Below are 15,054 nucleotides of genomic sequence, written 5' to 3' on the forward strand. Positions count from 1 at the left end.
TCACCCGCCTCGTTCATTGTGCCCCAGATCAGATTGTGTAAATTGTTTACGTGACTCGCAAATTCCCAACCTCAAAGGCAACAGCCAGCAACCCCAACTTCCTCTCTCCAGAACAAGCAGCAACGTGCTACTCGCCCAAACCATGTTAATGTTCCTTAACATTCGTGGAAGTACTTCCACAGTGCTCTGGAGCGTGGAGGTGTGCCTTGTGCAATCCTCAGGTGGCTAGGCCCTCATCCAGCATGTTTATTCATTAGTATGATACACTGCTGGTGTTCACGGCTCTTCTGAAGTTCTGTAGGGTATCGGGGCACTGGCATGGAAAGTTCAATTTTGTCTATGTTCCCTGGGGAGTATCAAGGGTCTTATATGATGCCATCGGCTGTGCCCGGTGTGACTGTGGGCATCTCCAGGCTTGTACTCTCGGACGCATTAGACTCCGGGTCTGACTCAGAGTCTGGTATTTCCTGGTCCGTCTGACCTCCACTGTTGGGCTACAACTTCCACCGCTCTTCAGCGTCCCAATCTAGCTTCAGCTTGGGAAGGTGCAGGTACATTCCGCCGCAATCCTGTGCTTCTGGGGTTCTTGCGCAGTTGTTTTCACTTCCCGTCATCTGCATCAGACTTTGGTCCATCATGAGTTTCCAGCCAGTTCCATGCTTCTTGCGGAGACTGGAAAACCTTGCTCCGTCTAGGGTTACCACTCTCAATTTTGCTGGAAAAAGCATGGAGTATTGAAGTTCCATCTGTCTCCGTTTCTTTTTGACTTCCTGGTAGGACACTCTTAGTCGCTGAACCTCTCTGGAGAAGTCTGGGAAGATACGCACAGTCACATTGTTGACCTTTAGCTCTCCTTTCTTACGTGCTTGGGCTAATATGTGGTCCCGGTCTTTATAGTGCAGAAGGTGCTCTATTATTGGCCGTGGTGCAACGCCTGGCGGGGGAAGTCTGGTCGGGGCTCGGTGTGCCCTCTCCAGGGCAAAAAGCGCAGTTAGGCCCTCATGGGCTACGCACGTTCGCAGCCAATGTTCCATATATTGTGCTGCATTTGCGCCCTCAACTTTCTCTGGCATACCTATGACACGGATATTATTATGGTGTGAGTGTTTTTCCGCATTTTCTGCTCCATTCTGCATCATTAGCACTTTGGATTCCATGGTTTGAAGGCGTTTTACATCGCAGTCACAGCTGGGGAGAGACCAGCTAGTGTGCACTCGTTGTTAGTTACCTTCTCCGCCAGCCTCCTATGATTGTCTTTGAGCAGGTTAAGATCCACACCAATGACGTCAATTTTGAGTTCTAAGGCCTCTCTGGTGGTAGTGATAGCTATGTCCTGAAGGGTAGGATCACTGCTTGGTCTTGCTGTTGGCGGCGCAGCCATTATCACACTTTCAGGCGCGCTCGCCTCGCTTTGTCTTGATCTGGGTGCTTCCATCTGGAGGATTTGCCCATTGTCTTTGGGATCTGGTTCTGGGTGACTCTGGGCTTGTGTACAGTGCTGAGGTGTATGAGTGTGGTGCTGGCAGTTCTCTTGTAAGCAATTCAGGGGTCTCAGGTGCTCCAGAATCAGAGCCCACCTGCCTCGTTCGCGTCAGCCTCTCCGTTTCCCTGTTAGGTTAGGTCAACAGGTTCCTTGCCTTCCTTACCTTGATGCTGAGAACTGAAGGTCAACAATGTTACTGTACCTATCTTCCCCCTCCATTCATCAAGCCTGGGGCCAAAGCAGTTGCTCATGCAGCTGCCTCATTCCCAACTCACGGCTTCCAGTGGGACAGGTAAGCTGGGCTCCTCAGTCCTCTGTTCCGTGGGGTGGTGAGGTGCAGTGCGGGAAAGTAAGGAGCGGCCGCACGGGCCCCCCCCCCCTCGGGTTGGGGGTCTCTATCCGCTGCCTGTCCGCAGGCAGGGGACACGGTCTCGTACCAGGTGGGCCCTGGTCCTTATTTCTCCCATCCGTGGGGTGTTGGAGAAGTAGGGCGCCACTAGGCGGTATGGGCCAGGGCCAGTAAGGCCTCTACTCTTCCCTCGGAAGATAACCAACAAAGAGGTTATCTTTTCATAAACAGGGATACGATTATTAGGACATAATCTCATCAAATTCGAGCCTTGAAAAAGCCCGGGGGGTCTAACGTGCGTTGGCTGCTGTTGCTCTCCATGTTTTGAGAAGTGAAAATAAAAGCTTACAGAAGGACCTGATTCAAGACTTTTCTCTAATTTTCAATCAAAAGGACATTTGATCAATGGCAAAGTGAAACATTTTTGGTAGCAAAAATTCTATTTTTATTGTGTGATTCTTCTTTTGGATAATAGATATAATGATCTGGTGTGCTCTGGTGTATTTTGGTCATACTTTTTTTTGTATTGAACTGGACTTTGTAAATGGTACTTAGTGTGGAGATACTTTTCTTCTACACTAAAGTATACAAAAAAGTGATGGATGGAATGCTTAGCCACTGGTAACTACTCGGGCCGCATCCCAGTCTATGGTCATTTTGCACACCATGCCACCCCAGTTTGCAATATGCAAATTAGTCTTGGCACTGCTCCAATGGGTACAGTCCATCCCGAACTACCAGACCAGATCCTCCCTGAACCAGAACACAAGCAACCCAAGACATTTGTCGCCCTAGTTAGGGTTTATCAGCCAGGTATAGCTTGGTGCTAGTGACACAGTATGCACGTGACCCATGTCTGGGTATACCTCTCCCACTTCCGGCGACACACCAAAGTATATGAAAAAGTGATGGATTTTTTTTCAGCCTCCACCATCAGCCACAACAGCATGGACTTCTCCTCAAAGCCAATCTACTGGAAGGCGTCATCAGTTCCATTCAAAAATGTCTTTGCTATGCCTGCTTTTGCTTTGTGTGAGCAATGTAGTTAGCTATTTAGCCTGTATGACTACAGCTGCCCCTCCTCTCCAGTTCTGTTAGCATAAGTTCTAGTAGTTGATGCTAGCTTAATACTGCTCCTGGTTTTCCTGTCATATTCCTTATCTAGGAGAATTTGAGGACTCCTTTCAAAGGTGTGAGAACTTGTTTCTACACTCGGTAGTACATCCTGTTTCAGAGTGTAGTACACAGTTTTATTACTTCTATTTCCTTTGACTAGTTTAGTCTCAATTAATGTATTAGTGATCTTTAAATAGTTGGCACTATTATTCCTAATGTTATAGTTGCACATGCATGATCTCTGTTTTTATTTACATTGATGGCTTTCTTTCCATTTCATCAGTATGTAAAGAAACGTAAACCCACCTCCTGTTCTCGCCACTCCAGGTAACCCTACCATTAGGGGCGGGGTAGAGTTCAGTGTCCTGAATACATTTTGAGAGCAATTGAGAGCCTGTGCTCCAAACCTGAAACCAAGGAATGTTTTTCATTGATCATCTTGAGATTAAGTCCCACTCAATGTCTGAGCATGTATCCATCCACTGTTGTAGGGGTTTCATGTAGGGGTTTCATGCGACAGTGAATTGGAAGATTTCCAAGGGGCCATCAGACGTCCGAAAGAAGCACTTTAACAAGCAACCCAGCATAATAGTTCATAGATAAAGAAATTAGGGAAGGGAGCGTCAAGCTTATGAGAGTATTGATTCCTATGCTGTTGCTCTTCCTGCTTTAGCCTCAGTGTCCGAATTTGAAATATTTAAAGGGCAGCTAATTCCAGACCAACTTGTAGTCGGATGTTTTAACAAGAACGTGCAAGAGAAACTTCTGCCCACTACAAATCCTTCTCTAAATGAGAATCACTTTACAAAAATGATCTAGAGGCTCTGCTAAGAATTACAGCTCAATAATGATGGTACTACTAATTCCGTTAACAATGTGAGCAGAAATAAAGGCCTTTCAGCAGAAGAGAATAGGCTATGCAAATATGCTCTTGGTGTGTGGGGGCAACTTTATTGTGGAAGGTGGAGTGCAGGTCATGTGGGTGGAGTGGTCACTACAGACGTGGCGGCTGAAACACCTGAAGGAAAAATGTTAATGTTCTGAGCAAAAAGGACTGTGCAGATATTATTGTAGAGAAACCGGGTACTTTAATAATGTCTCTAAGAAATGTTTCTTTGCAGTTAGAAGAAGCTGACCTTGCATTTGTTTAAAAAAAATGATCACATAGTTCTTGATTAGCTTGGAGCTTCCGATTTAAAAAAAGTACTATGTTGTGTGATACCACCTTTATTCACGAATGGTAAACTGATGTAGATAATTGTTCAATGATGTACCTTCAGGGATGGATGGGGGTATTCCATGGAGAGGTTATAGACATTCAGTTTCAGCAAAATAAAACGAATTGAAAAAACTATTTTCAGCCAACAGAGACATAGAAAATATCGGGTGGTTAAATAGGACAGCTTTAAAATGGTACACCAGGTACACATCACAAGTTACAATCATATTAGATGTTTAAACTAAAGTGAGAGGGGAACACTTCTTGTTTTAGTAGTGAGTTTGCCAGTCAGCCTACAGCATAAGATGAAGTTGATGCATCTACCTGTTCAAAGCAAACACAAGGAGATGATGATCGACATACTCAAAATAGTTTTTCCTTTTTCCAACCCTTTAGGTGCTGAGACTTTCCGGCCCCACCCCTAGTCCTGATCCCTTTTTTGGGGTATTTAGAGTACTCGTTCCTGAATTTTCATAGAAGATGATCAGGCCAGATTTGCATCCCTTTTTTTCATATGTTGAAGAATGTAAAGGTACCCAGAGGTTAAGGTTTCCCCAGAGTGAAAATCGCCATTTTGGGTTTTCCCCCCAAAAATCTGAAAATAGTAAAAAAGCAATTTTCTAGAAAGTTTTTTTTTGTTTCTAAAAATGGCACATACAAATGGTTTGCTGTGCTAAGATCGCCTTCTTCCTAGCTTTCGGAAACAGGAAGTAGGAAAAAAAAAATTGCATCCCAGGTTTTGCAACTTTTTAAGTGGGGGTCAATATTACCCATTTTTCTGTTTCAACCTACATCCATATCTCGGGGGAAAGAAGTATGAAATTCATGGGTGAACCCGGAATGCTATACATTTCTGAAAAGTTGACCAAATTCTGAATTCAGTAAAGGGTCATTTGTGTAAGTCGCTCATGGTTTTCCCAAAGTAATTAATCATAGAAATAAAAAGAACAGTGGAAGTAAGAATAAATAGGTGATATGTACATTTTTTCCCTGATGGCCACTCTGCATATATAATATAATATGGCTCCTGTCAGACTCTTCTGGTTGCAGAGTTGTATAGTTTTTGTTGGTTCTCCAAACACATGCAATGCCCAAAGCCATCAGCTGACCTGAAGCTTACAATGATTTGTTTAGTGTGTTTTGGCCATGTATCAATTTATAAGGTATGTACAAGAATGCAAAATGGTTATGAAGGAAAGCTATGCCATTTTGGAATGTGTCCAAGAATCAGAGGCTAGGGATAGGGGTTATTTGTATCCCTCTGAATTTGAAGTTACTCATAATAGATTTAGGTTCATTGTTTTTTGCACACTAACTTACATTTGGAAGCCAAAACTGTAGAGATGTTCAATATATAGTAACACATGTTTTACGATTCTGTGTTTTTACACTTTTCCCAATAAAAATGGTCCAACACATGGGTGAGTGGACCTATTGCACTGGATAGGAAAGACCCCAAAACACTCCATGGCAATGTCGAATTTTGCTTGAATAACATTGATTCTTGAGATGAGGTAGCTACAGCATTTGGGCCTCGGGTTGACCACCGGCCAAGGTGTCCTACCAATGTGACATTTTTGAAAACTAGTCAACGAAGGGAGTCTAGTTTTATGTTGCTTGTGTGGGTCCCATTACTTTTTTTTACCTACTAAATTGTCATGCAAATGTCAATCATTGGCTACAATCACAGAAGAATCTCTTTTCTGTAAAGTAAAGTTGAAGAATCCGCAGAAATTGTCAAAAGCCCTATCACCCATTTTCCCCACATCTCTCCCGATATATTGGTAGTCCACTTTCACAGGAAAATCTCCTAAATGCAACGGGAAAGCATCTAGATTTTACCCTTTTATTTCAATGATTCGGGAGATACAAGTAATTTGGCTATTTGGGTTTAACGTTGGCCTCAACACTGGGGAAACCTACCACCCAGACATTTCTTTAAAGTAGGCACCCTGAGGAGTCCAGAGTGGTGTGCCATTTGTGAATCACACTATGTTTTCTTGCACACAATACCATGAAACGTCATAACTAGGCCAGAAAACACCCACATTCCTTTCACTATCCATGGCGAATGGCTTCAGAATTCTTCCCTAGATTGGCTGGCAACTACTGAGGTGTGTTGAGTGCAGAAACACTGACAAATATTTCAATACTAGTGTTACATCACTGATACTAGTAGAAGTTTCCTACTGATCCTTGTCCAAGTTAGTGAGCGATTTCTTCCATCCTAATAATGTTCTTCCGAAGGACGTATACTGCATAATTTACCTGTGAACGATTTCCCAGACTAGGCAGATGTCAGATTTTTGGTGGAACATGAATGTCATTAATTTCTTGACGAATGTATTTTCCAGGAAGGGAAACTCTCGCTGACAAGGGTCATCAGAAAAAAATCTGGTTTCTAGGAGTGTAAGATTCTACGGTAGACAATTTCTCTATCACCCCGTAGTCTAATGGCCTGCTAGAACAAATTAACTGGTTATTCAATCCAATGGGTGGAAAACCGTTGTTTCCTCTGTCAGATAACTCCTCTGTTCCTATAGGAAGACTACCATTCAACTGCTGGGTATTCTCAAGACCGCACTGAATTTTTTTTGGGATCAACAAGAAACAAGGCGGATAGACTTCCAACCTGATGTAACTAGTATGCCTCTTTGTGCCCTTAGTGATAGAATAGCTTATTTGTATTTGTTTATATCTTCGCCAACCAGATTCAGCCTTTGGCACAATTCATCTTTACTCACTATGCCAACAATCCAAAAAATCTTTACCTGTATAGGGTCACTGTTGCTATGTTACAGCATTTCTGAAAGAATTGTTTTTCTCGCCGTAAATAAATATATACAGAAATCACCGCTGCTGGTCTCTTTCCAATGAAGGACTGTCCTACAGGATGTGTGTGCGTGAACTCATGATTTATGTTCTAGGCTGCTGTGGAAAGAGATCAGTGACCAGCTGATGCACACTGAAGGGTAGAAAATGAGTTATTTTACGGAAATGATACTCGGGCCGGAGATGAGAGATAGTGAGGGCTGTGCTGCAATGGGCAGCCCCCAGCATTAATCACAGCGAAATTCAAGATTGTGCTTCTGGCGCATTCCACCCGTCCTGAAGTTTAATTGGTTGCTGCTTTAAGATGCCCATTTGTAAAAATAAAGCATCAGCTCCCAGACAAAATGTATATGTTATGCAAAATATTGTCCTGAACAAGAAAGGGCGACTTGACAAATTAATGCGTTTTATTTTTTAAGGTCTCTGGCATGATTTATGAAAGTTATGTTTCGACTCTCTTTGTGTCCCTGGCCAAACCCCTTGATAAATAGAGCCCATTACCTCGCAGCCGCTTGTTTAAGTCGGCTCGAATGCAAAACCACTAATCCTGTAGTGTACGCCCTGGATACTGTTTTGTAAGGTTGTGGATTGTATTGTAACATGCACCATGGTTACTATATGAGACTATATGGGACTGATGCTGTTCCTCCCCCCACCCCCTTCCCCCCCCGACGCGATTATGCATACCATTGGATACCCAAGCACGTTACCCACAATTGATTCCATGCCCGCCTCTATACATACACTAGTACAGTTATACCTGCTGTTCTGTCTATGCATTGAACATGCTCTTATCATCTGGAAAATTATAAATAAAGGATAAATAAATAAAATTTAAAAAAGCCCTGGATACTGTTTCATTGAATTTACTGCGGGTTTTTCTGTCTCACAGCTGATCCAACAGTGGCCCCAGGTTCAAAAGTCTGCGGTGAAGGACCCCGAAGAGTGCGAGGATTCTAGTGGTATAAATCTGGACAAAGCTAAAGAGAGACTTCACGAGGAAGACAAATTTGACAAAGAAGAATACAGGAAGAAAATAAAAGAAAAGCACCGAGTGAGTAAACTGTCGCCCTTAGGGTCACCCTTAAAGATTTCTTCTCCTGATACAATAATATAAGGGTAGTTTTTTTTATTTTATGTGTTATGTGCACCCCACATCTTATTTATTTAGCTATTTATCTGTTCTTGTTTAGTTCTACAGACCGAGTGGTAATGGAAAGCGTTACAAGTACTACATTAAAACGTCAACAATCCGGAGGATGTATCTTCTACATAGAAATACAAATAAAGCCAGAGGGTAGACAGGTGACGGGAGGCCCTTAATAACCGCCCGATAAGTGAAAAGAGAGCACACAATGAGAATTTGTGGAAAATGAATGTTTTGAGGTTTTCCTGAAAGAACTGATATAGGGGAGGGTGTGAAAATCAGAAGGCCGAGTAGTAGGCCGCAGAAGGCCGAGTAGTAGTACACTTGGAAATGCTGATTTATCCCATGGCAACACTCCAGCCCGAACTGCCAAGCCAGGTCCTCACTGGACCAGAAACAAGCATCCTGGGACCGGTTTCGGGGTGTCATCCCTCATCCGCCAGGCTAGCTTGAATCCAGTGGCACAGCAAGCAAGGGACCCACGTCTGGGCATACCCTTAGCCATTTAGGGCACACATAGCAACCTCACAAAATAAAATGATGGAAGGAGTGTTGAAACGTTTCAAACATTCACCCCCAATCACAGATCTGGGTTTAATTGATCATTATTTTGATCGCCACATCACCCAAGTTTGGATCCAGCCATATGCAAAACCGGATTCAAGCTAGCCTGGGTGATGAGGAGGTGATACCCCGAAACCAGTCCCAGAATGCTTGTGTCCTGTCCATGGAGAATCTGGTCTGGCAGTTCGGGCTGGACTGTTTCCATGGTAAGCAAGGCCAAGACTGATTTGCATATGTCTGGGTCCAACTGGGGTGACATGGCGAGCAAAATAACAGTGGATTAAACCCAGATCTGTGACTGGGGATGAGTGTTTAGAAAGTTTCAACACTCCGTCCATCATTTTATTTTGTGATGTTCCTATGTGCACCCTAAGTGGCTAAGGGTATGCCCAGACGTGGGTCCCTTGTTTGCTGTGCCACTGGCCTAGTGGCCTAGCTAATGAGGGGTGATACCGTGAAACTGGTCTCAGGATCCTTGTTTCCTGTTCAGGGTGGCTTGTCAGTTTGGGATGGACTATTGCCATGAGCAGCAGGGTCAAGACTGATTTGCCTATGGCTGAATCCAAGCTGGAGTGACGTGTCAGGCAAAATAACGATGGATTAAACCTAGATCTGTGACATGGGGTGAGTGTTTGAAAAGTTTCTGCACTCAGGCCATCATTTTATTTTGTGATGTTAATTACTGAGTTGTGCTACAAAAACACAGCACCTATCAGCATACTAAACTCTACATGCGTAAGTGAGCGAGCAGTAAACTAACCCTGAAACCCCAGAAGGGCATCGGTTCATTACCTCTCTGCCTTACCTGCAACTGAATGCCTCCCTCAGGGCTGGTTTTAGCCCTGGTGGCGGTCAGAGTGACTGTTTCTTGGCACCCCCCAATGACCTCCTTCTCTATGAATTCCCTCACTACCACCCTTTAACAGTGACCCTCAAGTCTCCGTAACCACTCTCTCTTACATGCTTTTCTTTAGTAGCGCTCATCATACCAGAGTAGGACCATGAATCATACATGTGTAAATCAGCGTATAGGAAATGTTACATAAGACACAGACAGAGGACTACAAGATATAGGAATCAGATGCCATCCATAATGTTTGGCAGTATAGATTAAGAGTGCTTGATCTGAAGAAGCTCAAGCTCAGGATTTAAAAGTGCCGCTATGGTTGGGGGTAATTGATTTTTACCCATATAAACCTTTTTTGCAACAATAGGATAAAAGACTGGGGCCAAAATCATAACGCTCTAACCTATACCTTTCAGTTTCCTTGCAGCTCTTTGATGACAGTTAACAGCTCACTGTGCTATATTAGGATTTTAATTTATAAATTGCAAGTAACGAAAGGATCTCGCTGACAAAAGTAGTAACCTACTGATGTATTTACATTGTATGTACTTCCGTGATCCGCATGGTACATGTGCTTTACAACAGGCATAATAACCTCCACTAGAAAAAACTCGATCCCTCCCAAGTAGGTCCATTAATCACCAGAGTGATCTTGACATTTTTATTGTTGCTTGAAAATTGCTGGAGGCAAGGAGCAGGTCTTTTAAATGCATTATATATTTGATAACAAAGCGCCCGGTGCGGTGGCACCGATTGCACCGCCCTAGAGCCGGTCCTGATGCCCTCTCTGGACTCTATGCAGGCCTCGTGGGTTTAGAGGTGCTGCAAAGGCTCCACTGGTTCATAATCCAGCAGGGCATTCATTGAGTCGAGGCCTCGGTGATCTGCATGTCATGAGTTCGAATCCTGACACGGCCGACTCAGCCTGCCATCTTTCCAAGGTCAGTAAATTAAAAAGTGAAACAAGCACCATTGAATTGGGTAACATCAAGGCCTGACATATACAGCGCATACAACCAGTTTACATCCAGCTCCTTGGGCCCTCGGGTTGTCTCAAGGGCACAACTCTGATTAAAGCTCGAAGAGTTGTAAGTAGTAGTATGTGGTTGTCGGTTCAAGTAAGGACTACTTGTTTTACTTGTATTGCACCAGTGTATCTCTGAAAGCCGATTACAAATACATACACCACAGTAGTAGTCCACACCAACCTGCTGGTTCACAGGTCAGTTCTGAAAAGGGACATGTAAGGTATCCAATGCCAATATACGTCCTTCATTGTACTTTAATGTACTTGAATCAAGATTAAGATTTAGGAGGCACAGGCGGCTTCTAACAACAGACACAAACCAGCATCTTGCAAAAAGAATCACAATTCTCTGGAAAGCCATTGTCCACTCTCGTGCACCCCCAAGTTCACTGGCATAATTCAGTAGAGATACATGTGTTCCTCCGTCCATTTATATTTTGCACACACTGATTGTACACAATCTGATCAAGCATTGGCAAAACCAATTGGTATTGCCTTTGCGAGATATATCAGGTATGTAAATGTTTTTTTTTTGTTTTTAGCAATGTTGTACAGAAGTGCATCTGCTGTGCACCATGGCTGAAAGCAGAAAAAAAAAACCTAAGACACCGTCAACGGAGGCTGTATCATAGGCATTTTTTTTTACTTCAGCCATGCTGCACAGAAGCTGTGCTGCTGTAAAACATGGCTTAAAAAAACTTTTTTCCAGAGCCATTCACTAGCCAAAATTGTGAATCTATTTTGCTTTTTCAGTTTTTTAAGCCATGTTGTTCAGCAACACGGCTGCTGTGCAGCATGGTTGAAATGGGAAAAAAACACTACGCCATGGCCAGTGTAACTTGAAGAACACTTGGCGCTGAAAGGTAGCAGTACTTTGGCCATGCTCCATGGGAGGGATGAATACATGAAGATGAAATGTAGTCAGCATGTGCTGGTCAAAAACAGGTAAGAAAATGAAAGTGAGGATGAAGCCAACCATCAACTGTAAGCAATGGCCAGGCTCTGAGCTCTGCAAGTCAACAAAATATCTTGCAAGTGACAGCGCCTGCGCTGTCTCTGAGGAGAACTAAAAAGTATTTAACCTAGTTTTAGAAACCAGTACAGACTGTGGTCAATTATGTACATTGCAGGTGCGCTGACAATCTCGTTGTAGATAAGTGACTTTCCATTTTAGTTGTATCAGTTTTAATTTTTCACTTTCAGCCACGCTGCTGTACAATATAGCTTAAAACACATTGACAAAGCCAATAGCTCTTCCACCAAAGGGATCTATCAGCTTTGCCAATCCTTGTTATTCTCAGTTACCTCCAGGTACAAGGCCATCTCCGGGCTGGTCGACTTTTATCTTGGAAGTTTAATACCTTAAAGTTTATTTCGAAATGCAAGCGTCTCTTGGTAGTATATCAGCTTCCTGATCATCGGTTCGGGCCTTTCGTCGCAGGATAATGATCGGGATTGTATTTGATGGCATTTGCCCAGTGCAGATCATACATTAACATTAAGCCCTCTCCAATGGTCTCATAGGGCACGTGCCAGCATAAAAGGATTTATATAGTTGCCGGCCAGGAGAGCCCCATCCTTAGCCCACCTGCAGTGTGTGACGCGTCCTCCATGTTTTAATGTCTTTCGAATTCCTGTCCGAGTTAATAGGCTGCCTCGGTGAATGGGAAACGATGCACTTCGCTGCTCTGGAAACCCCTTGCAAAGCCTTCGAGGTTGTAATTGATGCGGCTGTTCGGCGCCATAAATAAAAACACATTTTGTAACCGGCAGCTTGTAATAAGCCTTGATGTATTTCTGCATGGGTGTGAAGCCTCGCGAAGTCGTATGGCTTATGTTTGTTAATAACTGCCTAGTAACAAGAAGTCTATCACTCTTAACGCACAAGCACCGTCAATGTCTAGGTATTGTTGAAGGATTGCTTTCATTTTTTTTACATTTGTAAGGGCATGCTGCCACGCAGAAGGCCTATTGATCTAAAGAGCGTCAGCAATGACGCTGGTGGGAACTGGGGGAGGTGCATGCGGACCCTGCTCGTCGTGGGTTTGAAGTTCTATATAAAGTTGGATCGCTGTTGAGACGCTGCAGTGCTAGCCTGATGTGGTTGTCCATTCCAGATCAGTGTCTGTCTAAAAAAGTAGCTGGCCTTTTAGTGTTTTCCTGGAGCATGTTTTCGGAGTGGCATGAGATTCCAAAGAGACAGTAACCAAAATCTTACTAAGCGTCGGTCAACCATAAATTATTGCAACTCCCCATATTGTCATCTCTTTCTCCCATCACTTTGAAATCCTGAATTGAACGCCGTGATAATTAGCTTTTTGACTTTTAGCACAAAAAAAAATAGATTTCAGGATTTGCTAATACCTAGATTCCCTATAATTATCAGATTGCCTTTGATCTGGATGTCACATTGATGCACTATCGATAATGTTCAGACTTGCCTTAATTAGTGTATCATATATATTTTTCAAAAGATTATTGTAACCCCTTACTAGGATATACCTGCCTGCTGTCGCTGTAAAGACTATTGTTTACGATAAAGGGCTTGTAACCTGCCCATTGCTTACCATTCGTCGGCTTCATTGTCATTTCTCTTTGCTGCCTCCTAATTTCCAGCGCATGCTGGACGCCACTTTCTTTTCTTTCTATGACGCATGGACCAAGCGCAGATTGATTTTTTTAATTGCAATCTGTCTGACTGCTGCCCACGCTGTGTTTGAGGTATTAATTCCTCTTCCCCTCCCGCCCACTCTTGTGCGTGGTGCTTGCGTGCACTGGCTCTCCCTTATATCAACTCCACCCAGTTGTCGTTGCTTGTCCCTTCCCCCATATTTTAAATTTTTGTTTTTATTGATTTTCAGTAAAACCATGAACCACAAACATAGTCATGTCAGTTTACAATATGCAGTGGATGACGGTGTTTCACAAAAGGGAAGAAAGGAAGGGGAATACATACATATTATAGGAGATTCTCAGGACTTCAACTACATTATTTATACAGAGTTATCATCAGTCCGGTCGGGCTCCGGGCCAGAATATTATGTTCCAATAGATATGTTGTGAAGGGAGCCCAAAAGTCTTTTGGCCTCGACCTGGCGGGCAGCTCCTCTTCGTAAGACATTAGAGTGTCGCTGCAATACACCAGGTCTGTTATCCATTTTTTGTCGTCGGGCTGACCTTACTATCCCAATGCATGGACACTCTGCGCTTCGCCACCAGTAGTGCTATGGCCAGCAGTTTTTTCTTCGCTGACGGAACCTTCAGAAGAAGTACCAAAATGCACACTTGTACAGAGCACTCTATTTCACACTGAGTGACCTCACGCAGGATGTTCACTACCTGCACCCAATAGTCCCAGACTTTCCCACAACTCCACGCTAGGTGAACGAAGTCTGCAGCCTGCATCGCACATCTAAGGCATGTAGTGTCTGCCCTCAGTCCCTGTCGCCACAACTTCTCAGGTGTGTGGTAGGCCTGATGAAGGTATTTTATGTGTATTATACGTAGGTTGCCATTGGGTGTCAACATGTCAGTGAGGCCACAGCACACAGTCCAGTCTTCTTGGGACAGTGGTACGTCTAGTGACTGATTTCCACCGCTCAAGGGCTCTAGTGATGGGCTGAGCGCATTCTGTCTGCATTGTGCGGTATAGTCGAGCAACCAAGTGCTTCCTGGAGGGTTCCGCTATTATCATTTGCAGCGGGGTTAGGGTTGGGGGCTCCGCTGGGAAATTAGGATACATAACTTTAATGGCCGCTCTCAGCCTGTGATAGTTGAATCTAAACAGAAGTGTTTGGTTAGTGATGTATTGTAATGAGGATGCTTCCACAAACTGCCCATCTGCATATAAGTCTCCTATGGTGCTTATACCCGCTCCCCGTAACATGGCAATATTGCGGCCAGCGTCTTGTGTCACCGATAGCTCAAGGTGATTTGCGAGTGGCATGGCAGGGCGTTTGGAGGTAATTTATTAGCCCTGTTACCCAGCTGACGCCATGCTTCAGTGGTGGCCTGCACAGGGTTTATTTCCGTGCGAGGGACCTCTTTCCGTTTATATGGCAAGATGTGTGGTAGTGGTATGGGGTGAGCATCGCCCTCCTCCACTGCCAGGTGGGACAGGTATGGCACCGGGTGGTACCAATAGTTGGCATATTGTGCCTGCGCACATTGAAAGTAGAGTTTGTAATTCGGGGCAGCAAACCCGCCTTGATTGTAGGGAAGTGACAGTGTGTCCCAGCTAATTCTCACCTGCTTTCCCGCCCACACCATTTTGTTAATGTGTGCTTTGCCATTCGGCAGGGATCTCATCGCTTCCTGGACCTCTTGGACAGTCACCGGTTGGGTCAGATATTCCCTATGGCCATCAGCCATCCACACCAAGGCTATATCCTCTAGGTATGCCGTCAATGCCTCTGTGTCTGTGGGTCCTGTCGAAGTGTACATGTGGTTATAGGCTGTGGCAAAAGTGGA

At 44.1% G+C, this 15,054-nt stretch overlaps 1 protein-coding gene across 1 annotated transcript in view; it reads left to right on the forward strand.

Moving 5' to 3' along the window:
• DDX10 (DEAD-box helicase 10) overlaps positions 1–15,054 on the forward strand; it is an 867,511-nt gene that overhangs the window by 572,201 nt on the left and 280,256 nt on the right. Inside the window, exon 15 of the mRNA XM_085621530.1 lies at positions 7,892–8,053. Coding sequence (XP_085477656.1) covers positions 7,892–8,053 — 162 coding nt within the window. The remainder of the gene's footprint in view (positions 1–7,891; positions 8,054–15,054) is intronic.

The sequence above is a fragment of the Triturus cristatus genome, chromosome 8 (genome assembly GCF_964204655.1).
Source record: "Triturus cristatus chromosome 8, aTriCri1.1, whole genome shotgun sequence".
Classification (NCBI taxonomy): domain Eukaryota; kingdom Metazoa; phylum Chordata; class Amphibia; order Caudata; family Salamandridae; genus Triturus; species Triturus cristatus.